Below are 25,277 nucleotides of genomic sequence, written 5' to 3'. Positions count from 1 at the left end.
TGGAAGATAGTGGTCTAGTAACTACCAAAAGAAATCGAGGAAGTGGTGCGTATTAACTAGGGCAAAACGTAAACCCAAGAAGAAAATGCAAAGCAATATTCTCACAGACTACTAAAAGGGGTTTGACATGTTCTTTAATAGCTACGGGGTTGATTGTGTAACTTCTTTTTGAGGACAGATGGCACTACTAATCTACATCTGGAAGCCACACTGTAACTTTCCTCTTTCAGACCATCCCGCACTGCAGACAGAAGTCACTGCTCAAGTTGAAAATGAAGCTTTCACCTTCCAAACGAAGTGCTCCATGATTGAATCACTGAAATTGCTCCACTACCCAAGAGTCTGTTACACTAACCCAGACTTACATGAAAGTGCTTTAAAGCACCATATACTTCAAGAGTCTGGTTGTAATTTCATCTAAGTTCAAAGAATTGTACAACAGCTGTTGTTCGATTACCTGTTTGGCTCGTTTCCTTGCATCATCCAAAGCTCTTCCCCTTTCAACTAAGCGTTGGACTACTTTTTCCCATCTACTCTGTACACTAATCAGCAGATTCTTAATAAGGACAACATCCTGTTTCTGGCTGAAGTATTTCAAATGGGTTCCAGTTTTGTCCAGTTCTATGATCTGATCTCGATGAGAATTCACCTCTGTGGCAAAAACCTTGGAGAAAAAAGTAGAAAATTACTCTAAATATTATGTTGCTCATATGCAGGGTAAACACTGAAAAAACAGTCCGATATGGAATGATGCAGCAAGACTATATAAAATGCAATTTTAAACAAAATAAATGTTTCTGAGTGCTAGTGTTACAGGGTTCATTTGAACATTGTTAAAGTATCTCTGCAGAACTGGAGAAAAACATTACACATCTGTTTCTTTACATACCTTGTGTTCATCAATTTGAAACAAGACAGTGTCCAAGATAAGACTTGGCCGAGAAGCTGCAGTTAGAGTTTGCTCTGCCTGAGTAAGCCAGTTGATGAAATCTTGAAGTGAGTTGTGGAACTCCATTGCTAAATTAAGAGCTTCTTCCAGTTTGGTCTGTAAAGATAGGTAATATTTTAATAGCGTTTGATATTGTGCAGGGGCTTCAGCCAAGTAAACTATTTTAGTTTAGCATTTTGGAGTAAACCATTTTAATTTAGCATTTAGTTTAACATTTTAAAGCATTTTCCCAACTCGAAGTTTCTGAGTTTTGTATTATTATAAAATAATAGCCTGTATTTGAGCATGTTAAAGGAGATAGATAGAAAAGTAACAGTGAAACTATGTATGATATTGTTCTATGTTAGAACATTTCATCTAGTAGTTAATCATAATGGGACATGTGGATTTAAAATTTTGTATGCAAAGCCAGCAGAATATCAGAAATCTAAGGTGGCAGTACACTTGGAAGAGCCTCAACGAGGTCATCTTATTTTTTCTCTTGCACTAAAGAAAGAACAAGTTTGCCTAGACCACTTCTCTTTAACAATGCACAATTGTCATTTTGTTTGCCTGAACTGAGACTACTTTTGGATACAGGGTTTTTTGTTGACTATGAAAGAGCAGTCAGATTTTCAGTTGTACTGCTGGCTCAGCTGAGCACTCCAACCTTGCATCTTCCTGCAAGAAGGCACTCATGTTATGCATTAGTTAGTCTGATACTCTTCCATTATACAGTTACCTTAGTAGACATCAGAATTCTCACTTTAAAATATGGCTAAGTTGTGAGTTAAATATTTGTGCTTTACACACATCAGGGCTGTACAGAGAGTTTGAGTTCCTGTGTTTGTAATTATTGACTTTCTCCGTTGTTTGACTGAGGTAGAACAAATGCACTATACTTCGTGAAGGAATGAAAGCAAAATGAAATTAATAATAAGAAAACGTATGCTGCACATCACTGAAATCATGGTATTGATCTACATTAGAGCAGAAGGTAGTCACTTGAACTAAGTGGCAGAAGGCCAAGTGTTTGGGATTTTTAAGAAAAAAATGGATAAAAGCTAGAAAAATTAACACAGCAATTCTATACAGAGAAAGAAATAAACTTGAATGATCAAATAATTTTATTCCTTCTCTCATGTCTATGATCACTGTAGTAAAAACCAGAAAAGCCCTCACCCTGTAAAGTGAGTATCATCAGTATCAGTTAACATATTTCTATGGAACAACCTTCTGCCCTTCTCACCTGCCCTCACCCCCAGAGAAGGATAATAAACGTCTTGAATCCCATTTTTTCCCAGTACTTGCTAAACATATCAATGAATTCTGCAAAAATGTCTCTACAATTTTAGATCTAAAAGACCAAGCAAGTATGCATGTGTAAAAGGACAAAACATTAGCAGTCCTAAATACATGATTTACACTTCTATTTTTATGTAAAAAACATACTTTTCTTTCACTGAGCTTTGTTTGTACTGATTCCCATTTTTCTTTTAAGTTATTTATGTCCTGCTCAACATTTGTTTCGGCAGACTCTGGGCATCTTGCAAGCATCTGCTGGCCTTTCTGCATTAGACACTTATATGTCTCTTCTTTGGCTTCAAAGGCAGCACAAAGTTCCTAAATAAAGAAACCAACAAAAAATAAGTCAGGTAGACATTCAATACTCTTTACAAATGTTAGCATAGTATCTATTCCTCCCCCAACATTTTGTGGGTATGATTAAGACTAATAGAGGAAACATATGTAATTCATAAAAAGCCAAATGAGCAAAGAAAGGGCCCAATTCTTCAGGAAATGAGAACTTGTATCGTCTGTCAGATGTTTCTTCTGAGATCCAAAGCTTGGCAAAGAAAGTACTACGCACTTATCTCATTGCACAAGATTTGCTATAACTCTCTTAGTTTGCAGTCCATCTGCAGCTGAAACACAAAAAGTGTCAGCATTCGCAGCGCACTGAAAGCCCAGACCTACCCACACACCTTTGAAAGCAGGTGGGACAACTTGGGAGGGCTGCTTTATCGTACATCGTCTCTTTTGTTTTGCCTGTATCTTCCCTCACTCACTAGGCAAGAGCACTGAAGACATCTTATACAGACAGCTAGAAAAATAACGGTAATAACTGTTTTACCTGCTAACTATTTGACTCACTGTTCTCTTTTAACCGTACTGAAGATGAGGTGGCATGAGAATCGGAGCTCACGTATGTCCTTCTGACTCAAAAAGTCATTTTCAAAATTTGCAACAGACTTTCAAAATGCACCAACAAAGTTGGTACAGGTTCCCAAGTGAGGAACTTCTTCAAGGAGATGAGCAATTAAGTGGCTTGCAGATGGGAGGAAAAGTACTTCTTCCTCTTACTCCCAAGAAAAGAGTGTAAAACCAACATTTACTCTAGGGTAAGAGATACTGGACAGAGGGCTGTATCTGATTACAGAGGAGGGCGGCAAAGCAGAAAGTAGGTTGAATCATGAGCTAAGGCCAGAAAGCTTCCTTCCCTTCTTCCTGCAAACCATGAAAAACTGTTGTCACCTAGCCTGATTCTTCCTATGTTCCCAAACTCAAATATTTCTGGTTTCCCTAACTCCCCAGAGCACCTTATTCTACTGCAGTGCAGGAACCCCTCAGAAGTAAACATAGGGAGCACATCGCAAGTGAGACACAACATGGCAAGAGTGGCCCCAAACACTGGGGCTGGGCTCAGTCTGAGATGGGAGGCCTCTTTTTAAGCCCCTTTTCTGTTGGTCTCCTTTAACATTGCTTCATCTCTCTTGTATTCCTGGAGCTGCCTTAGCTGGAAATGCTACCCAATCGCAACTCCATTTGTGAACTGGTTACGTTTGAGGGCTCTCTTATTCAGAACTGTAGAAAGAGACCTTATACTCAAGACGATGATTCATAACATTATTTCCAATGAGAAGGACAACAAAACATAGAGCAAAATTTTCTTTTCGGTTTCAGGTCACAAATGAACATGGTTTGTATCCCTTAAGAGCAATTTGAATTTGGAAGTTACGACAAATTGTTCTCAGCCTGACAACTGGCCTCAGCATTTCAGCTGCCAAAAAGCCAGAGAATTCACACAGAACTGCACAGATGGACTGAGTTTAACTAAACTGAAATCAAATCCTATTTTTTAAAGGTTAAATGCATTAAAAAATAACATGACAATGTTTGCAGTTGTATGACAATCCACAGCATGGTATTGACCTGTAAAACCGTACAGTTAGCAAACAATTGCACATATAGGTTACTATTACATTCATGCTTATTCTAACAATATTACACTCAGTTTTAAGATTCCTTAACTACTCAACCTGTAAATGCAAGAAATATAGAAAACGGCTTCTTGATTTGCATAGTAAAAGAATATACCCTAAACACCCTGAACTTTTTCAGGGAAAAGCTTTTGGTCTTAATCTGATTGCCCAGAGAGGTTGTGGAGTCTCCTTCTCTGCAGATACTCAAAACCTGCCTGCATGCCACCCCATGCAACGTGCTCAAGGTGATCCTGCTTGGCAGGGGGGTTGGACTGGATGATCTTCAGAGGTCCCTTCCAACCTCAGCCATCCTGCGATTCTGTGTGTGATTCCAGGCCCAGGATGAAAAATGGAAAGAACTCCACTGACTCCCACAGGTTCTTGATTAGACAGCCCCCACCCTTGCAGGAACAAGAACGGTTGGTTGTTTCTTTACTTTGATTCTGTGGTGTGGTTTTTTTTTTCAAAACACAAAATTAGAAGGATTTGAGGGAAGAGGGATGTCAAAGAATCAACGTTACTTCTGTGTTTTGTGCTTGTTTCCTGTCATAACTGATTCAAAAACTATAAGTAATGTCCCTTCTCAAAAATAGTTTCTGCTCAGTTTTGAAAAAAATGCCCCACATTTGTGGGCAACGACCTTTAGCATCATTCCAAAATAAAATCTGATTTATGAAGCTGTGACAATGCAGTGTTTTAATGGAAACTGTGTCAGGCATGTTAGAGCTCAAGGACAGTTCAGAAAATATCACTATTACATCTGAGCCAGGAGGTCAGGAGTTCAGATCCCTGGGTTTGGGCTTGTATCCAGGCCTAGCAGCACAGCGTGATTTTATATAAATGGAGCACCAGGAGCCACCTTCGAGTTACCTCAAGACTTCAAGTTAAGGCATCCTTTATCAAGCTCTATGGTTCTACAGGGGAAAAAAATCCATAGGGTTTTTCTTATAAAGGAAGGAAGTGAAGGAAGGGAATAATTCAGGCATCCTGATCAGATTTCCATTTCTAATTAAAGCAGAGTTTATGTGACCCATTAGTCCTTATTACATCTGTGCTAATGATGATTTCAATGCCAGCTTTGGTTAAAGAAAGAATAAAGGATTGAGCCCCCTTAAGTCAAGGTCCAAATGAATGTGGATCACTTTTAGATTCATCTTTGTATCTGAGAAAGAACATCAATTCTAGTTATGGGAACAGAAGGGAAAAGAAGCATACGAATTACCAAAAAATCTGTAAACACTTTCTGTTTTTGTTTCTGAAACTATGGATGAAAAAAACTTTTTTTATTGTCTCAACACTACTAATGGCTCTGCTTTGGGCACCTCCCAAATTACTACTTTCACTACACTGAAAATAACAGTGTTGTTTTGAAGGCTATTAAATTTTTTTAAGATACTGTACAGACATTGTGATATATAGAACATGCTCTGTATTTACCATAAACACTCATGAAAGATAGTTAGCCCTGAAATGCAATTTGCAAAGCATTCTAATACTGATACTTACCATATGGGTATTAAGCTGTTCTCTTGCTGTTTCTGGTAAGCCTCCAACAGGTTTTGATGCCAACAGCTGACGTTCGGTGTCTGTCAGCCATTGCTGCATATCTTCAACTTCACCATGGAAACCTTGGGCCTAAATTACACCATATCATTTTAGAGCTTACTTATATGTTTTGTATTCTAAATACTAACTCAGATGCAGAAGTATACTGGCAACAGATTCAATCAGGTATTTGCAATAATTGGAGGAAATGAAAGAAAAAAAAGCAAAGGAAAAACAAAATTTAAGCTAACTGCATTTATCATAAACAATAAAACAAAAATTATGGAAATCCTGAAAGAAGGCTAAATGAGCAACTGTGAGATCAATGTTTTCCCTGAATAATATACCTACACAGAAATTTCACCCTTTAAAAATACATAGGTCAAAGCTGAAGTCTTGATGCAGCACTACAAAAGACAACGGCCAGCTGTGGAAGATACAGTTGGTTCCAAACTTTCTCCAAATTTAGGAGTGTCTGCATTATATTTTTTTTTATTTAGGCCAACTTCTAATACATGCATCTATGTATTTCATGTAAAAAGACACTTTTTCTGAGTTATCTCTATTTGATCATTTCCCGTTCACCTGGATCAAGGCACTGTCCAGCTGCTGTTTCCTTTGTTCTGTTTTTTCCAACACATTTTGCCAGCGCTGATTCAGAAGTTCCAATTTGCTCCGTAAATTACTTGCTTCTTCAACAGCACTTGATTCAATCAGGTCACTTCCAGCTTTCTTAACTGCTTCCACTGTAGACTGGTGAGCTAAAACATCATTTTGTAGCACCTACAATTGTAACACACAGCACCTATGACTGGCCATGCTGGTAAGTTATGGAAGGAAGACAAACATAGTAAACAACCTAGTTCTAACCCAGTGACATGGCAATAGTTTAAGATCTGCACGAGTATTAGCAATTAAAGCTAATAACTAATCTTACTTTACTCAATAGCAATAACAGACCAATCTGCCAAAACACTGTATTTTATTGTTATATATTTGAAAAAATAATGCGTTCTTTATGAATAAATAACTTCCTGAAATTATGAAAGCTTTCCGGCACTGCTAGTGAAGAATCACTTCTGAGGCATCCAGTATCACCTCACTTTCCTTCATTTACTACATCCTTTTCTTTAATAACACTTTTCTTTGGTTTCGAGGGCAAGGTGTGAAAACAATGCTATACATACTATTGCTGATTACTCTTGGAGCAGTAGGCTAAGAAGAGAGAAGAGAGGGGAGCAAGAAGACAACAATCTTCTGATTGCCACTATGTCTTTTCAGGCCTTTCAGGTCTACAACCAATTTCGTGTTATGACAGGCTAGCAGGACACTTCGACTGTCCTAAGAGCTGGGGAATGACTGTAATACTAACATGATAAAATCTCCTCCATCTGTTTTAAAACCTGTTACCACCACCCACAGTAAAACCACCAAGGACAAAAAAGTACAATTGGGAAAAAGACACTGTTTTCAGGAAGATTTCATTAAGATTAATGGAAGGCTTTGAAATACTAGGAATAAAGAACAGAAAAAGAAGATGTGTGAAATGGTTAAGGGAATGAAAAACCCTACTTAAAAAGCCAAACTTTGTGACTGCTCTGTTCCAGGAGATCTGGTTCAAACTTATCTCCATCAAAATGCTAGCATAAGGAAAAAAAAAAAAAAACAATAAAGCTAAATACGGAAGGACTTTTAAATAAAGCATACAAAGCACCTGATAAAAAAGCAAGTCACAAGTAGTCCTGGTATCACAAGGTGCACAAATGTGTATCACACTTGCTTTAATTCTTCTAAGCTAAGCACTAGAAGGTATTTGTTGTTTTATTTTCCGGACAGGAAAAAAAAGGGGATATTCACACAAGCAGATGAATCTTATCCCTTCCTTCCTACTGAGGCTCACTAGGAACAAGGTTTATTATGTCCAAAGTTATTCAGGAGATGGATGTTTTTCCAGACTACCACAGGATGCACTACTGTGTGAACTTTCTAACCTATAAACTCTGTTTTACGAAACGGAAGTAGATTGGCTCATGTGTTTGCTGAACTCCTTCGGTACTGAAGGCAGATGAAGTCATAAATGATGTCTGGATGCTTCTTCAGTAGTAAAACACATATAAAAGGTTCACGGAGTGGAAGCTGGGTTTGTAATTATTATTATTATTTTTTGAAGGGCTTGTTTCTATCAGTAGTCACACAGGGCATGCATATATTTTACTCTGCCCAAGTTCCAACTGACTACCCAAAAGGCTGCAGAAGCTGCATAATGGCACTGACACAGATAATGAAAATGCCTTAATTATCTGTGTACTGTCAATTTCAATCTATTCTCTCTAAGCCAAAAATTAACTCTGAATGAGAATGCTTTTCTCATCATATGCAAGCCAAAAACTAAATGGCAGGAGAGGATTTATGAGGTTAACATGAAATCTTCAGGCCTACATAAAACACATCATCATGAACAGCACTTAGCCACACGAACAAGTAGAGAAGATCTCTTGCTCTTTATATATACTCTTCAAAATAAATGAATAATGGAAATATTCTTCCATGGGCTTCAAAGCCACATTAGCTAGTAAATATACTGAAAAAAAATAAACAAAACAAAACAACCAAAAAACCACCGCCATCACCAAACAAAACCCCTATGTTGTATGTAGCAAGGAGAAAAAGATGAAGACATGGATATGCCTAAAATTTGCTAAGAGATTCAGAGCAGCATTCTCTGTTTTAGTTAGACCCAACTAAGATACAATTTTGCAGACTTCAGAGCTAAAAATCAAAATATTTTTTTCTGACAAGAAAGAACAAAGCTGTATAAAGGTGATGTGTGTTTTGTAAGACGTGGCCTGAACAACTAATCAAGAGTGTATTGCTTCAGGAAGAGTAAGAGGTTCAATGACTTTTGAGCTCCCTGGATCAAACAAAGGTGAATAAAGGGGGAGGCCAGGGTGCGCTGCTCGTTTTGGCTAAAACCTACGCCACTTGTGTGGTATATGCAAGGAAGAAGGAATACAGAAAAGTAAACGAAAAGATGTTAGTTATTCGAAGCCTGAATTTCAGCATCTTGAAAATCTCTACAGAGAATTATTTATCAAGTGCAAAGTTTTACTACAAGACTCATCTCTAAGATAAACCTCAAAAAACATTTCAGTTCATATTCATTATAATTACATACATGATGTTTGGCAAGTTCAATTTCAATAGCCTTGGGGTCTCCACCCACAGGTTTCTGTTCATTCAGCAAGTCTTCTGTATGCGTCAGCCACGTCAGTAACTCATCCAGGGCATGCTGGAACTGCCCCAAGGCTAACAAGGCACCTTCCAGCTTGTGCTATAGTAAAAATAAAATAAATTAACAATAAGATGGTTTCATGATGCTATTGAATCAGCTTAAATTACCATTAGTCACCATACTCTGGAGTGGAGTCCATGCACATGACAGCATAAAAAACAGAGACAAACAGTTATCCAACACTAGGAACTGCATTATAGTTAGAGCTGAGCTAGCAATTCCCTTGTAAAGCCTGACATCCTAGGCTTAAATTCCTGACCTCTGAAGATCCCATGTAACCAGAGCAGAGTTAAGATTGAAGGTCCTCCCATCAGAGATATGACAGAAGTTTTCATCATTTACAGTGTAATTTAAGTATAAATGCATCTTGGTGCATGGTCTTCTTAAAACTTTTTCTTTGCAGTTAAATGATTCAATTTAGGGGAAAAAACACACTTCAAAGCACTGCATCTTCAACTCTTTCTGACAATTTAATGTTGTGTAGAGTAGTGAAACAGTACTAAGGTTTTAAGAAAAAGTGCTTGGTTCAGCAGCTATTAATGGTTTTGCGCATATAAACATGTTTTCAACTGCTACTTAAGATGTCATTAAATAGCCAAAATGAAATAATAATGATTCGACATGACACTGCCAACAGAAGAAGTGACAAAAAATACTAAGGGTTGAAAAAAAACCACATAAAAGCAACTCAGTAAATTATGAAATTCAAATTCCATTATACATAGTTCTGTAATTTCCAAACCAAAAAGACTAAATATGTAAATTGACACAAACATTATGCATAAGGAGAAGCTTTTCTCATAAATCTAAGTCATGAATGAAGCCCCCACCTTCAGGTTTATTTACCTGTCTATTTATAATTTTTTCTTCTAGGCTATCCCACATCAGTTTGAGCTCTGAGAGAGGGTCTTGGACAGTGTGCTTGTCACTTTCCTGTGTTACTTTCTTCAGCAATAGTTCTGCTTGATGGTTCAGTCTTTCCATTTCTATCTGCTGCTGATAAGCTTCTGTTTTAAATTGCTATAGTAAATAGAAAAGAATACAAATAAACATATCATAAGTAATGATCTTGAGTATAGCACAGTACAGCAATATTTACAGTAATAATGCATCGCTGTCAACTTTCATAAATCTAGGGGTTTCTTTTCCTGGGTCAAAATGCATATAAGATACTGATAAACCACTTGATTCCAGCTATGTGAAAATATGCAACGTCTTACTATCCCACCAGATATTGCTAAGTGTGAGCAGAGGATGACAAAGATTTCCAATACGAAAATCCTCTCCAATGATCTCTCTGGTTTGTATATAAAAAATATTGTACAATTCAGGAACAAAACCAAGGACATCCCCCCGGTTATTATACACCTCTGCTTTTTATTTAAAATTTGTAGAACAAACTACCAACATCAGGAGTGTACTTAGTCATAGACCAATACAGACAGGTTTCTAAGCCTGCAATTTTGATTTACAGCTTGCTGGATGTATTGGGAATGATGTGATACGGTTAGACATTTAGAGAAAGTCAGCAATGACAGCAGTGAAGCTCTGGAGGCTCTCTCCTAGAGCATCAAGGAAACTGTTTATGTTGGAAGCCAGAAAATTTAAATGTCATAGCAAAAGAACTCTCTTCATAACCTTACAGCCTTTGAAAGGGAAATAATGCCATTACAAGTATTTTTTGACTATCTGAACATAGTCACAGAATAAAACATAGTCTCATCAAAGTCTACTCCAAAGCCTTGAGTCACATATTTTAAAATGAAAACTTTGCAATGAAACATTAGTTGGAATTGTCATACAGTTACTTTTCGTTTTTTTTTTAAACTAAAAATTGAAAATGAAAATTGCTTCTCAGTCTTGAAGAATGCGGAAAACACTAAACAATGCAGGAAAATTCAGACGGATGAAAATACAAATGAAATAAATAGCTAAGTCATACCTTAAGTTCCTCTGTTTGCTGCTTCACTGTCTCCAGATCTGTTCCAACTGGGGACATAGATGCTAACTTGATGCCAGCAATGTCTACCCAGTCAAATATTGCCTGAAAATCATAGCATGAAATTCAAGTGTGAGCAGAGACAAACAGTATCATGGTTAAAAGCTGTAGTAAGTAAAATACCAGAATTTATTTTACTTCAGAACAGTATTGCTATGCTCTTTGAAATAAAATAGTTGCCTTTAATGCAACCTACAACCTAGACAAGGCAAGGGATCAAATAGTACTCCATGTAGTGGTTACAAGAATGTATATACTGCCAAACTGAGCTTCTGTGAGCAGCAATATTCCACCAGTACTCATGCTAAGTAGCACTTTACTCCTTGAGTAAGATCAGCAATTTTTATGCACACTCTGAGAAGTAAATACAAGATCAACTCCCAGTTCCATGTTCCATACTCTTTTGGAGCTAAGATGGCAAGTTGTGGCTGAACAATATAACATTTTCAACTATGATTATTAATCATCATTAAGAATCGGACTTTTATTGAAGAACAATGTTATCTGTGTAAGGAACATGAAAGGAGACCCATTAAGTACATATTTGGTAGTAAGAGCCATAACTCAGCTTGACTGAGTCTCTGTAGGATGACACAGTTAAATTTTCAAACAATAAATGAAGTGCCCACAATTCTGAGGCTTTGTGGGTACTATTTTTTTTCCTGATACAACACAGAACAAGCTCAAGGATTGCCTACTTACACATTACCAACAGCTACATACGTCTGGGTAATAGTATAATAGTATTGGGAAAAAACACCTCTGCTAGGCCCTTTTTCCCCTGCCTGTTAACCATGATCCAATATGGAAAAAGGCTTAGCAGTGCTCATCAGAGCTGCCTATAGTTGCCTGAGAAAATGAGAACTGCCCTCACCCAACAAGCTCAATAAGATAAGGCAACTGCAGTACAGCTAGCAATCTGTCCACAACACTTTTCATATTGTCTACTGCAAGGAGCACCAAAAGGCATTTAAATACAGTTCTTTCACAAAGTACCAAGCCTGTACAATGTTCAGCCACAGAAAACAAAAAACACTTAAACCAATGGCAATGTTCCTAATATAACCCTTCACGTCAGCCTCTGCACAGCATGAATATAAGAGTACTGGGAGAAAAATACATAATGAGGTGTACTGGAAAACAGGCACATTGCATTATTAGTCAGGAGTGTTCTGCTGCTAGATCTGCACTGAACACACAAACAACTTGCTCAGTGTCATGTGAAACTGTAATTTTATATTTCAAGGATTCAATGAACCAAGACAGACATTAATCCCACTGAGAAAAAATAGTTTTGCAAAATTCGATTATGTTTGGAATCTTTTAAAATGTTTCAATCTTCTAGCCACCCACTGACAGAAGATGAGAGATGTTGCTAAGCCAAAACCTACAAAGAAACCTGCAACCAAATATATAGCACATAAAGACAAAAGATATCTTTACTTACAGATTTAAAAAGTGAACATCTTCTGAAGATTTGTGATTAGATAAATTATACTATGAATTACTACTATAATAGTCCAGCAATGTTTTTTTTCTTCAAATATTCAAACTTATGTATTTAATTGACAAACAGTAAAGATAAGTTCTTTAACTGTCCTCCATTCAAGGAGAATAGCCACAATGAGTTTATAGACCTATATTCTGTTCCTTTCAGATCATGCAAATGTGTCACAACTTGCCTATCATGTGAATGGCCTATCACAAGAAAATATGAGCGGGATTACTATGAACTTGTGTGGTATCAGTAAAACTCTGGTCTCGTCAATAAACAAGGAGATTTTATCTTGGAATCTCAACATCGTGCAATGTATGAACAACATGAAGAAAAGAAATCAACAGATTTCATGTCTAATTTAAAAAAAAATAAGTAAAGATACCTGCCTGCTGAAGAAAATAGTCACTATAATCAGAGTGATACATTACGTGTAACCTACAAAATCCCATCGCATTTTTAATACAACCACATTAAATCCCATTAACTCAAGACTGGGTTAAGTATATCACACCAACTTACCTGCAGTCCATCTTGGTACTGAACAGCTGCCTGCATGGCTTCAGCAAGTTTGTCCACTCGCTCTTTCCATGTTTTGTTTAAGGCATCCCAAGCAGAGTTCAGCTGCAAATAGTGCAATTTGCTCCAATGAACAAAAATCATTTTACTGCCACGTAATTTACATTCACTAAATAAAAAGTCACTGCCCACTAGCACCAATAAATTAACGAAGAACATTTCATATTCATTCCATATTAAAACTCTTGTTCTCCCTATCGCTGCATAGTTAGTTTCCTTCAGACTATACTACATGTTTTGTATTACAGAAGCTGTGTAATTCAATACTGACTATATTTTTATTGATATAGGGATTATAGTGAATACGGGAAATATTAAGAAGTCATTCGGAGTTGCATCATTACAATGAAGGTAGCTTAAAAGAAACTTACATTACTTGACATGAGAGAAATCAAAAGTCCTTTGTAGTCATGTGAACAGAATTGTCTCAGTTAAGATGTCTTACTTGGCACAAAGCAAATACACATGCAGCTTATTCTAGCATTACTTTTGCAAGAAATAGTCATCTATTGTATTAATCAGTAAATATTTTTTACCAAAAAAAATTGTCTTCTACAAAAAAATTGAATCCATAAAGTAATAAAAGGAATTTATTTTCAGAATTTGTTGGGGGGGCAGGGAATACTACTTTCAGCTGAACAAGCATCTAACGTAACAGATTTAAGCATCTGCATTTCCCATACCTCATCTATACTCTTGTTGACAATAGGTTTGTCAGGCTCCCCACAAGCAGCTCTAAGTTCAGAACCAAGGCTCACAACTGTTTCTAGTTCTTCTTGCAATCCATCAATTTCTTCTTTAACAGCCTACAAAGGAAAAAAAAAAATCCAACACTGCCAATACTAAATTTAATAATCTATGTAGAGCTTGCTTTTAAGATAGACACACCAGTATGTGACTTTCGTTTCTTTAAAGTTGCCCGGACTTTTGGATGCTTGTATTTTAAGCATCCTTAACCAGCCACTGACCTTTGCAGTGTCAGAGTGAAATCAACTGACATCAGTCTAAATTATAACAGTGGATAATGATGTCATTTTGTATGAGATGGGAGAAATAAACAGGAAGTTTTAAATTAGATTTCTTTAATCAGAATGTTTTCTTTTTCAGAGGTTATCATTCAACTTTCAAATTTTTAGCTATCAGCATAAATAATTACAGACTTAGAGCATAATACACACGTCTGTATCCCTTTCATTTAGACGTTAGGTTTAACTCGGAATCTAAAGTATGTGTAACTTTTAAAAGTCTCAGTGACATGCGTATTATACATGTTTATACACAGATATGTAAATATAATGACAAGCACAAGTTGTATGCTCATTGCAATTAAGCACTGATACGTATCATTTGCCATAGACTCTTGAGATATCATTATAGTAAATTTCTATGTAATTATCCCCCTTTGTCTCTAAAAAAAAATCTCCTGTGGTATTCCATAGCAATTCCATCTTTTCCCTGCATAGTGTGAATAGAACATTTTAAATCAACAGAACACTTGTACTGACCTCAGCAGCTTCTTGCTGTTGCTTGACTACAGATGGGTCAACTCCAGGTCCCTCCAGTTCTCGAATGAAGTCCTGAGTATCTTTAATAGTAGCTACAAGAGCCATATGATCACACCAAAACTTTTCAGCTAGTTCCATTACGTCCAACAATTTGGCCTCCCTTTCCTCAGTCAAGGTCTGGATGTCTTGCCAAATGAGGACCATTTGGTCTAGTTTATCTTGAACAGCTAAACAACAAAGGAACTAAATTACTACCTTGGCAAACAATTCTTGGCCATAAATATCTCTACAGTTCTACAGCAGAAACATATGTGAACATTTTAAAATTTAGACTTTAAAACTGTTTCTTTACAGGACTTTTTAAGATGTTAAGTGGAAACAACCAACAAGGCATTTAAAATTAAAACAAAGGTCAGGTCCACAACTATTAAAACAATGCCTTGCTTTTTTATATCTTTCACAGCTTCTTCAGAAGAACACAATCCCCAGATTAGTGAGCATCAAAACTGAAGAGCTTTATGTGATGCAGCTTCCTGCATTTCCACTACATGTACCTTTCCTCACTCTACTACCTTTAGCAGATATATCCTTGTCTGCTCCTTCTGAGCGCGCAATCATTTCCTCCCCTCGCTGTTTAAGCGTCTCATAGACCGGCTGAAGTTTTTCCAGATCCATTGACACATTCTTATTTTCACTGATTTGCTCTTTAATCTTCTCAACCTCTGCTGAGATTGAAGGTGGCTGCCTCAGACGTTCAACTATGCGTTTCAGACTCTCAAGAGTTGGATCTATCTTGTCATGAAACTGGGAGGGTGGTGAAGAACACAAGTAAGGGATAGAAGAAAAACATTTGAAAAATTGCATCTGAAAGTTCTCTTGGAATAAGGTACTTTAAAATTGACATATTTAATATCTCTTGTTATATACATGCAACTTGCAATACCCCCCAGTGGCTCTCCCCCTCTTTTAATATCTAAATTAAAAACATGACCTTGCAAAACGGTACTTCCTCTGAATTTTAGTATGAAGTCTGGGTTTAGTTCAGAGACACTCCATCTGAAAATGCTTTACACATGGCAGCACCTACCTGCCTGTAGTCCTGCAGAGTTAGAGCATCACTTTCTATCTTATTTTGGACAGTCCTGGCTTTCTGATTTCACCATTTTAGAAATATATTCACCTTAATATTAAATACATGTATTTCCATATCAGGACCAACATATCTCATATAACCACTGATTAAAATTTGATATTTAAGGTCATTCAATAAGACATTTGCCTGGTGCCCAGGTGGTGCTCATTAGTGAAGCAAATGTGCATTTCCTTCTGCAACTAAAAGCACACAACAGCAAGTATTGCCTTCACCCATATTTGACTCAGGTCAAATATGACTTGAGCCCAGATGCCCAGAAACTCAGCTACATCTTTGTTAATTAGCATGGTTCATCCGTACTGGTCCCAAGTTAAGTTCTAATACATGTCTTCGGATCCATACAGATTGCTAAAACCAGCTTACCACCATGCCCTTTCCAAGTAACAGAAATTGGTAACTTGTGGGTAGAACTACTGATCCAGCAGGATCTACAAAGAGCACTCTTGACTACTCTTGGGAACAGTGCTAGAAAAAGTACAGCAAAACAGGGTTACCTACCCTACACAAACAAACAGATACAGCCTTTGTTTTTAGAGGAATATGGGCAAAACAAATGTAATTGCTTATTCCCAGTGTACAACCCGCTTCAAATCTGACTCAGACTAGTGTTACAGACTCAGACTGATGCTACCTGTTTTCACCAGAAGTGTGAATATCACACAAGCTCTCAAAATGCAATAATACGTAAAGGTAAGCAGATTTCTTCAAGATTTCTGTAAAACTGATTGTGGCAACAAAACCTTACAGAAGTGATTCAACCTGAAATTAAATTGGCAATATCCAGGTCTAATTCTAGGGCACACATATTGCATTTTTAAATTGTCAGTGCACTCAGTGGGCCTCACTTTACTCTTCAATGACTGAGACAAGGTGTTTTAGAACTTAAAAGGAAGAAAGGGAAGTCATTATAACCTCTCATTCTGGCTCCATAGTTCACATGCTGCCTTTGATACATAAGGCAATTTAACATAATTTGAAACCTGAAGATTTAACTAATTATTCTTCCAGGACTGTCTAGACAAACACTGACATATCCACCATGCTATAGAGTATGGTGATACATATTTAATAAAAAAGAGATTATATAAAATTACATTCTGGACATTCCAATGTTTTGCTTTCTCATCTGTGGATACATTTATGTACATGAAATACTTCAAGGTTCATTTTATAAGTAATTAAGTGTTCTTTCAACATCTGATTCTAGCTGTTACCAAAGAATGCATTTTTATTCTTGCTTTCTGTACCTAGCCTTCTGCGCTTCTCTGTACTTAAGCTCTTCATGTTAACGTCTATCACATACAAAACAACAGATCGAATACTGAACAAACATCTTGGTTTTCAAACGTACAGCTGCAAACTGGGGGAGGACTGAGCATGTATGACAAAGAAAAACACTGAATCTAAATAATCAGGCTTCTTTCAGAGATGTGAATAAGGAGGCTGTTTAGAACTACTGAAAGTACAATATAATAATGTCTATAACCAGGTCGAAAATAGGATGACATCTGATGTCACCTTTTTCCCTTATCTTCTTAGATTTTGTCTATAGTGGTTAGTTAACACAGTGTTAAGTACCATGACCTATGAAGACAATTATTTAGAATGCAAACTTGATGAGAACTTTAAGGTCTATTTCTTGATTTAGTATTTTAGACCTGAGCAGAAATATAGCACTTAATTTCCAGCCAACAAAATAAAAGGGGAAGTTATCATAAAAACAGCAGTACAGAACACAGTATTTTTATTCAGGTTTTTGTGTTCATGTACACAGTTTAATGAGGTTGGGTTTTTTTTCTGAATTTGTTGTCAAATGAAAAAATTTCAGTTAGGATATAATGACAATTAATCTAATATCTAGTAATCTCTAGGATCTGATACCTAACAATACTCTATCAAGGTTCATTCCACAGAGTGATGAACCTAAGATGCACAGCAGTTAGGGACTTGATCTGAATTTTCTGCTTACGATGACATTTTGTGAAGTCTAACTTTGCTCACAATACTTTTATAAAACAGTTCAAGCATAAATTACAGTAAGTTCCTGTAGGGTCTACAATAAAGAGCAAATGCTGTTACCGCTGAAGTACCCTCTAGTTCCATCGGTAAAGGACTGTAACTAAAGCTGCCAAGTGCTAGATATAACTTTATGTAAGCTAACTGATTAATAGTGACAACAATATCAACTAACAAAGCATCAGCTAGTAACAGACCTGTAAAAAGAAACAGAATAAACTGAAAATCCCACATTTTTAGACTAAATGTTCCTTTTTTCTTTTTTTTTTTTGTTTTTTAACTTTGACATTGAGAAGCAGGAACACTTTCAACTGCAACAGAATCATCATAACAGTGACCAATATATAAAATTATAAACCCTCAAAAAAAAAAAAATCAGCGCCATGAGCAGTGATATGAACATTCACAGGCCATTTAGTTGAAAAATCCAGATAAAACAGCAGTTTAGTCTTGATATATACATATAAGATGATAATGTCTGTGTATCTTTCCATTTGAATGAATCCAATTATACTTTAAACTTAAACTGATACCTGGGTACACTGAGAAATGGCTTCATCCAGCGCCAAAGCTCGCTTTTTGACATCTTCCTTAATTTTACTGTAAAGGGTGTCAGCTGCCACATATTTCTCTTGGATAGAAAAACCTTCTCCTGGGCTCAGCTCCAGCAATTGAGGCCCGGTTTTGTTCATCTTATCTATATGAGGCTTGTGTTCAGCAATCAGCTCACGCAGTTGCTATAACAAACGAAACAACTTATCAGTTTCTTACGCTTACACCACCACATTACAGCTGTCCACACTTCTAACACATCCAGCTGGCAAGAAATTCCAAACAAATACCCGTCATCTTAATGTAAAGCACAAATAGCATCAAATAAAGTTAATGACTGCTCTGCCAGTGATGGCGCCCTTTCCAACACCAAGCTAGCCAGCCGTGAAACATCACAATTACAGATGCACTGGCAAGGCCCAGTAGGGCATATCCCTCCTCCTGTAGGGCTATCATTACGTGTAGGATGCAAGGTGCCAGCTATGCACATGATGCTGGCAACAGGCACTCCTCGTCGTTTTTAGAAGCTATAATGACAGAAATGGCAACCATATTCCAAACATTTGCATAACACCACTATGTTTATACATTTTCATGTTGATATTTGCTACTTATCACGAAGACTTCCATTGAAGAGCGTCAGAGAAAGAGGTATTGACATTACAAGAATATTAATGCAAATTGTCCTTGACTTAAGAACAGGAAACTAGCACAAAGAGGGGGTCAAAGAAACCAGTGAAAAGGACAGAGGATAATGACAGAGGACAATGAAGACAGATCAGCAGAGAACAGTCAACCAGGTTTAGCAGTCTCCCCTGCGGCCACCAGACCACTCTGTCTTCCCAACAGTGCTGTTACTTCAAGGACGCAATGTTTAACAAGTAATTAATACGTACATTACATTTGATCTCATCTACCTACTCACTCTCATCGTCCACCCCTGAAATAAGTCAAAACTGCAGTAAACTGGGTAGAGACTGGTGGGCCTGAAAGGTCACAAGGTAACCGTTCTGTCTGCTGACTTGACTACTTATTTTGGTTTTGTTTACTTGCAACCACAGATGTGACAAAAGGGAAAGATTTGGAGGGGGGAGTAGCCCAACCCTTCCCTCCAGTTTTATTTATTTGCTTAGCTCATCCTTTCCTTTTCTGAAAAATCCCACTGTCTGTTGAGGCACTGTCCCTCTCAGTGCTGTGAACTCCACGCATTTCTAGCCTAGAGCCACTGCGCAGGAACGTGAGAGGCTGGAGCAGGCACATGCTCTGCTCCTCCTAGCTTAGGGTTTGTTTAAATTAATGAAGACACAGAAAAGGGCTTGTATCAGTCTCAGTGTAAATAAATCCTCTTCTCCTCAGCTGAGGTCCTTCCCTTAAAAAGGAATCCTGTTACTGGCTTGCTTCCTTGCTCCTCCCTGGAAGAGGAGAGGTTGGGAAGATTGAACAGACATTGACCATGACAAACCACTGTTTCCTGATGAAGGAATAGCAATGAAAATACAAAAAAAAAAAAAAATCTGACCCCAGATACTTACTGAGAATGGAAGTCTACTTGTATGTCTTGCACCAAGACAAATAATATTGCTTAGCACAAGAGGAAAAAGCTAAACTAAGAATGGTTGTAAAGTTTTTAGAAAATCATCTTATGTATTTTATGTTTGTGCACAAATAGATCCCCAGAGTCCCCATTTCGAGGTCCAAACCTTACGATGCTGGTACTGTCACTCTGCCAAAAGCTAAATTCAAACCAATTAACTGCATGATAATATAAGTGAATATATATGAAATATAAGGGAATATAGAAAACTATTCATATTCGGAACCCTTTTTTTTTTTCAGTATTACTACAAATGATCTGGTCTTTGCCATGATCTATGATTGGGTAAACAATTCCAGTAAACAAGCATTTCAGATCAGATTACGTGTTAAAATTGCCAGACATTAATCTTCTACTTAAACAAATCTCTGCTAATGGCATAGCCCAGGGAAAATGCAAAAATACAAGCCCAGATGAAGGGCCTCTCAAGCAAGCAGAATGATTAAAGTAGATGGGGACCAAACCTATAAGTAAAGCAGTGTGATTTGGTTCATGGTGACTAATCAAGACAGTTCGTAAAACTCCTATTATATACCTAGTGTTTGCAGAGAATGTTTGTTCTTTGTGGACACAAACGAGTGAACCCCGTGTTTACCAGTGTATCAAAGTGGCACATCTTCATTCACTGGTCTCAGAGTAAACAAGAATTTGAAGCCAGGTTTCACCCTATCTAACTTGAGTCACTTAATTGAAACAGCTAAAATTAAAGAAGCCCACAAGTAGTCACTCCGTGCTCTGCAAGGAGAGCCAGGTACCTCCAGTAGGAATATGGGCTTTGCACGTGCTAAAATCTGCAGGCTTTTAACACTGGTGGGATAAACCTGATGCCATGTAATACTAGTAGCCATCTATGAAGCATACAGATTTTTATCCCAGCTGACTGATTATTCCTCTGTGTAAGAAAGCCCATATGGAGTCCAGCCCACAACAACATTCCCTCTATTTTGCGATGTTATGTTAAACAATTATTTCTTTTCATTATTACATAACAAGCATACTATATGTGAGAAATGGTTATGGGGCTGGCTGGAGCCAAAGCACTGAATTCTTGGGCCTAGAATTATCAGTCTTTAGTTCCCAGGATATCAACAAAACAAATGCCACTTTTCAAAATATGTACATGAGGTCAATATACATGCTTACTTGTATACAGATTGTATACACAGACATTTCAGTTTCAGCAGGCTGACAGCAGGTACTCCAGTTCTTTCTGTAGTCTCCTATTACCTTTTCTTGGTTCTTTCTACATCATCCAATTTCTGTTCTTTCTGTTTATGGGTTCAGTTTGTTCCAATACTGCTTACTTTTAAATACACTTCTAAGCTATCAGCTTTTGTATGCTCAGATCTGTCACTATAATGGCATTTTTTCCCCTTTAGCCCTCTTCTATGGTTATACATTGTTTGCTCCCTTCCCAGACAATCTTGTTTGTGTGCAGAGTTTGGGTAACAGTAGAGGCATTTACTATTATTATTTTAAATAACTTTCTTCAATAGAAGTATAACTGTCTGGGTTATAAGTACTCACTAGAGTAACTCCACAGTTCTAAGCAGAATACAACTTAGCCTTTCACACTTTATTTTTTTTTAAACAGCAAAATTCTTACCCGATGCTCTTCTTGTTGTTGCTTTAAAGTTTCATATTCAAGGGCTGGTGCAGGAAGCTGAGAGATGATCATTTCTGTTTCAGTTAACCATGGCCAAAGCTCTTCATAAGTCTCCCAGAACTGATTAACCAGAGACTGAGCCCGTTCCAGCTGGAGGTTTCTCTCAGAGTTCATTTGACAGACTGTATCATATTTCTGTAACAGGCTTTCCAGTTTTTTCTGTAAAATAATATTAACAAAAAAAAAGCAATGTCTGTCTTTCCACATGTCTATTACCCTGATTTCTAAACAGTCTTTGATAATTATAGCACCAAACCGCAGCGAACCAAATCTATGTTTTGATTGTATTTCTACAGGACCAGAGTGTTTAGAGGAAAGAATCAATATCGTGGGAGATCTGGATTTGGCACGGTGCTTTCAAATTAATTAAAATACGTTTAACAATATCTGATATTTACAAACAACACCATTCACAGGACTTCCAGTCAAGCTGCAGATTATCTGACTGCACGTTGTAGCCCCAGTTCCTTACAAAAGGCACCCATCTTCAGCAGCACTTGGCAGAAGCTAAGTTTTCCACAGCATTTCTGAATCAAAGCATCACGAACAGTGCACAAAAATCTGGCTTTTGAAAATCTGATAAGAGAATAGAGTATGCTGTCCTGCTTGTAGCTTACAAACTTTCCACAGAAACCACATTATTTTCCAGGTTATCATACATTAATTAATGAGGATGTGTTGCCATTAATAATATGATGGAACTACAAGGTTTAAACATTACAAACCTACTCTGTTTGGGGATATGATAACAAAAGCATCAACGAGCTATACATTCTTCCTGTGGAGGACTGCCCATGTTATCATTTCCATGAAATATAACATGCAGCAATGCATGTAAATACTAGCCTTGGAAAAACTAAACATATAAATAAGCCATTGAATGTGAAGCAAAAAATATTTTTTGGCAGAACAAACTATCGTTTCATTTGTTATGTCTTGCATGTAAATTACGTATAGAGATGCTATCCAAAGGACAAAACAGCCTAACACACACAGTATTTTTGACTAATGCATATATTCAACAGGGACCCACCTAAAATTGCTCTCCCTTATGACTACATTTTAATAGACTGAATATCTCATCTATTTTAAATTCACTTAAGAGCAAATCAAATTTATTCAGAGATGCTGCAGCAGAGCACAATTAGTGAAGTACTGTTGGTCACTGGAAGGGCCCAATTCACATAACATATCCAGGCACATCATTCACATAACATATCCACAACTTAGCACCAAAAAAAAAAAAATCCATTATAAAATGCCAGTAGGAAAGATCTGCATGTGTGTATGCACATGTATAGATACGTTTATATGTTCTGTCAGCCCCCAACCTCAGGCTCTGTGTGTACATATAAATAAATGCATAAGAACGCCTTTCATAGTCTGTGTTAGTCAACAGGATGGAATATTCTTGGCAAAGAAGAACAAGGCTCACACTGAAATCATCAGAAATGAAAGTAAAGATTCACACTGAGGTGCCAGCCATTGAATGGGGCACAGAAATGCACACGCCCAGCCGGAGCTTCACAGACCCAAGAGAAGCGAGGAAGACAAACAGCCAGATTCCACACGCATCACCCCAGCTGACTAATACCTACTCACTCAATCATCTCATTGGCTAAAACACTATTTACCACGCCAGAGACAAATGGGGCTACAAAGCAGTGTCAGACAGTGAAGTAAATACGCAGTGCTTGCTCTTTGAACATCCTGAAGGAAGAATAGAGATACACAACAGCATTTCTTCTGGTGTTACAAACCTCAGACTAAAAATGGATGTAATTAATGCTTTTTTATTAGTATTTCAAAGGATACGTAATAGGAATCTTCCTACTTATATATTATCTTCACGTCCACTGTAGCTGCAAACTTATGGAACTTTACCTTTATGGTCTGTTTCTCTTCTTCAGTGCATGTGTTCATTATCTTATCCCCAGATTTAACAAGTTCATCTATAGTATCCTTGTGTCGCAAGATCTCCATGGTAAAAGCCTTGAAACACAATAAGAACTGGTCAGCAATAAAAAATAAAGAGTACATGGAGCAAAAACTATTTTTGAAGTGCATTATGATGGACAGAAAATTTAATCACGCTAGTACATTTTCTAGATGGAGAGCGTGCTGGCCAATAATTAACGTGACAGTTGGAAATGCATTTCTTTTACCTTTTGAACTTGTAGCTGAGCTGTGGTCTGGTCTTGCTCAAGCCTAATATCACCCAGAGACATCAGTTTCTTTTCTGTTTCTCCAATCCAGGCGAGCTCAGCATCAGCTGCTTGATCAAACTAAATGAGGGAGACATGAATTAGTTCGGTGATTCTATATACGTGAAATTAGAATGACTGTTTCAAAAATTTTAAAGGAGATTAAAAAGCATACTTTTGAATTGGTAGAAAGATGGCAGTTCACTTTCCATATAAGTTTTTTATATAAATTAAATACAAAGCCCAAAATGGTTCTGAGGGATTGTAATAAAATCAGCTTAATTCATAAGCATGACAAAGCAATGGAAGTGTATTTTTCCAAAGCCTACAGCTCTCTAACAGACATACGAAAATTAAAAGGGTTATGATTTCATAATTTTAACTGAATTGTTTCTTTTTATTCAACTTTCATGTCTTTACCATCTCTGTATTTATTATTACTGCTCCTGTTGTAATTACCCTAAGAAATAGCTGTTTGATGGTATCTTTTTGATCTTAAAAGCTGCCTTGATATTAAATGATTAAGGTGAAACAATCACAATTCAACTAAGTCAATGAAAAAAAAACACTGAATCCAGAAAAGACAGGATTTCATCTAAATCTAGACCATGGATTAAATTTGAAAATACTCTGGGGCATTTGGGTGCAGCCAGTCCTTTCACTAAAAGATTAACTTCTGAATCCTGTTAGTCAACACTTCAATGTTTCAAAAATTACCTTGAAGCACTAAGGTAATTAGAGGATTTAGAGGATCTTTTTCTTACTAATTTGAAAAGGAGAGTAAGAGATCCTGAAAAGAAGTACCCGGGGATCCAATTCTGCTGAAAAGTAAGAACTTGCTGAGAAAATTTTTAAAAATCATGTATTGTATCTTATGCTCAAGTTTCTAGGCATGCATCTTAGCACATACATATTGTAATACTCGAGGCAGCTCTGAGCTTCAGCCACGTTATGCAGGATGGTCAGATACACAAAACAGTCATCACAGAAACTACAAAGAACTAACTACTTTTTTTCTAAAACGCTGATCCCTGCTACAGTTAGATGAAGATTATCATGGCTCTGAGTTATTCTGAAAGTCTGTTAGGACATTTTAGGTCAGAACTTGTTACTTGTGTTGTTGACTACCACGCTTTCTTCAGAAGTCTCTTTCTGACCGCACTCAGTCCCTCTTGTCTTTTAAATCTGATGGTCTGTGCATTTGTGGCTGTAGAACCATGACAGCGTTGCTCCTGGAACAGAGCTGGAGTTCGCTTTACCACTAAATCACTCTTGTCTTAGTGGTTAATTATGAGTCACGCAAAAACAAAAGAAGCAGTTCTGAGATTTCTTTCTTTATGAGTCAATCTTTTTCAGCCTTATTTAATCCATTTGTTACATGAAAGAGAGCACAAACATTCTTTTTCACTATATGTCATTTCTCATTTAAAGTAAAAGAAAGAAAGTTTTGTCCTAAATATTGTGACTTCCCAACAGAAAGGTATGT

The 25,277-nt window shown here is 37.1% G+C and overlaps 1 protein-coding gene across 23 annotated transcripts in view; it reads right to left on the bottom strand.

Moving 5' to 3' along the window:
• DST (dystonin) overlaps nucleotides 1-25,277 on the bottom strand; it is a 298,953-nt gene that overhangs the window by 31,848 nt on the left and 241,828 nt on the right. For all 23 annotated transcript variants that reach the window (XM_066994752.1, XM_066994757.1, XM_066994753.1 and 20 more), the window contains 16 exons: nucleotides 23,753-23,872; nucleotides 23,472-23,579; nucleotides 21,528-21,746; nucleotides 18,309-18,512; nucleotides 15,179-15,410; nucleotides 14,607-14,833; nucleotides 13,785-13,907; nucleotides 13,045-13,146; nucleotides 10,971-11,072; nucleotides 9,875-10,048; nucleotides 8,912-9,067; nucleotides 6,322-6,519; nucleotides 5,698-5,826; nucleotides 2,381-2,551; nucleotides 890-1,045; nucleotides 458-664 (listed from right to left, as the gene is read on the bottom strand). In XM_066994752.1, the coding sequence (XP_066850853.1) occupies nucleotides 458-664; nucleotides 890-1,045; nucleotides 2,381-2,551; nucleotides 5,698-5,826; nucleotides 6,322-6,519; nucleotides 8,912-9,067; nucleotides 9,875-10,048; nucleotides 10,971-11,072; nucleotides 13,045-13,146; nucleotides 13,785-13,907; nucleotides 14,607-14,833; nucleotides 15,179-15,410; nucleotides 18,309-18,512; nucleotides 21,528-21,746; nucleotides 23,472-23,579; nucleotides 23,753-23,872 (2,628 nt within the window). The remainder of the gene's footprint in view (nucleotides 1-457; nucleotides 665-889; nucleotides 1,046-2,380; nucleotides 2,552-5,697; nucleotides 5,827-6,321; nucleotides 6,520-8,911; nucleotides 9,068-9,874; nucleotides 10,049-10,970; nucleotides 11,073-13,044; nucleotides 13,147-13,784; nucleotides 13,908-14,606; nucleotides 14,834-15,178; nucleotides 15,411-18,308; nucleotides 18,513-21,527; nucleotides 21,747-23,471; nucleotides 23,580-23,752; nucleotides 23,873-25,277) is intronic.

Source organism: Anser cygnoides, chromosome 3, assembly GCF_040182565.1.
Source record: "Anser cygnoides isolate HZ-2024a breed goose chromosome 3, Taihu_goose_T2T_genome, whole genome shotgun sequence".
Classification (NCBI taxonomy): domain Eukaryota; kingdom Metazoa; phylum Chordata; class Aves; order Anseriformes; family Anatidae; genus Anser; species Anser cygnoides.
Note: the sequence above shows the minus strand (reverse complement) of the source record. Positions and strands in the feature narration are given on the sequence as shown.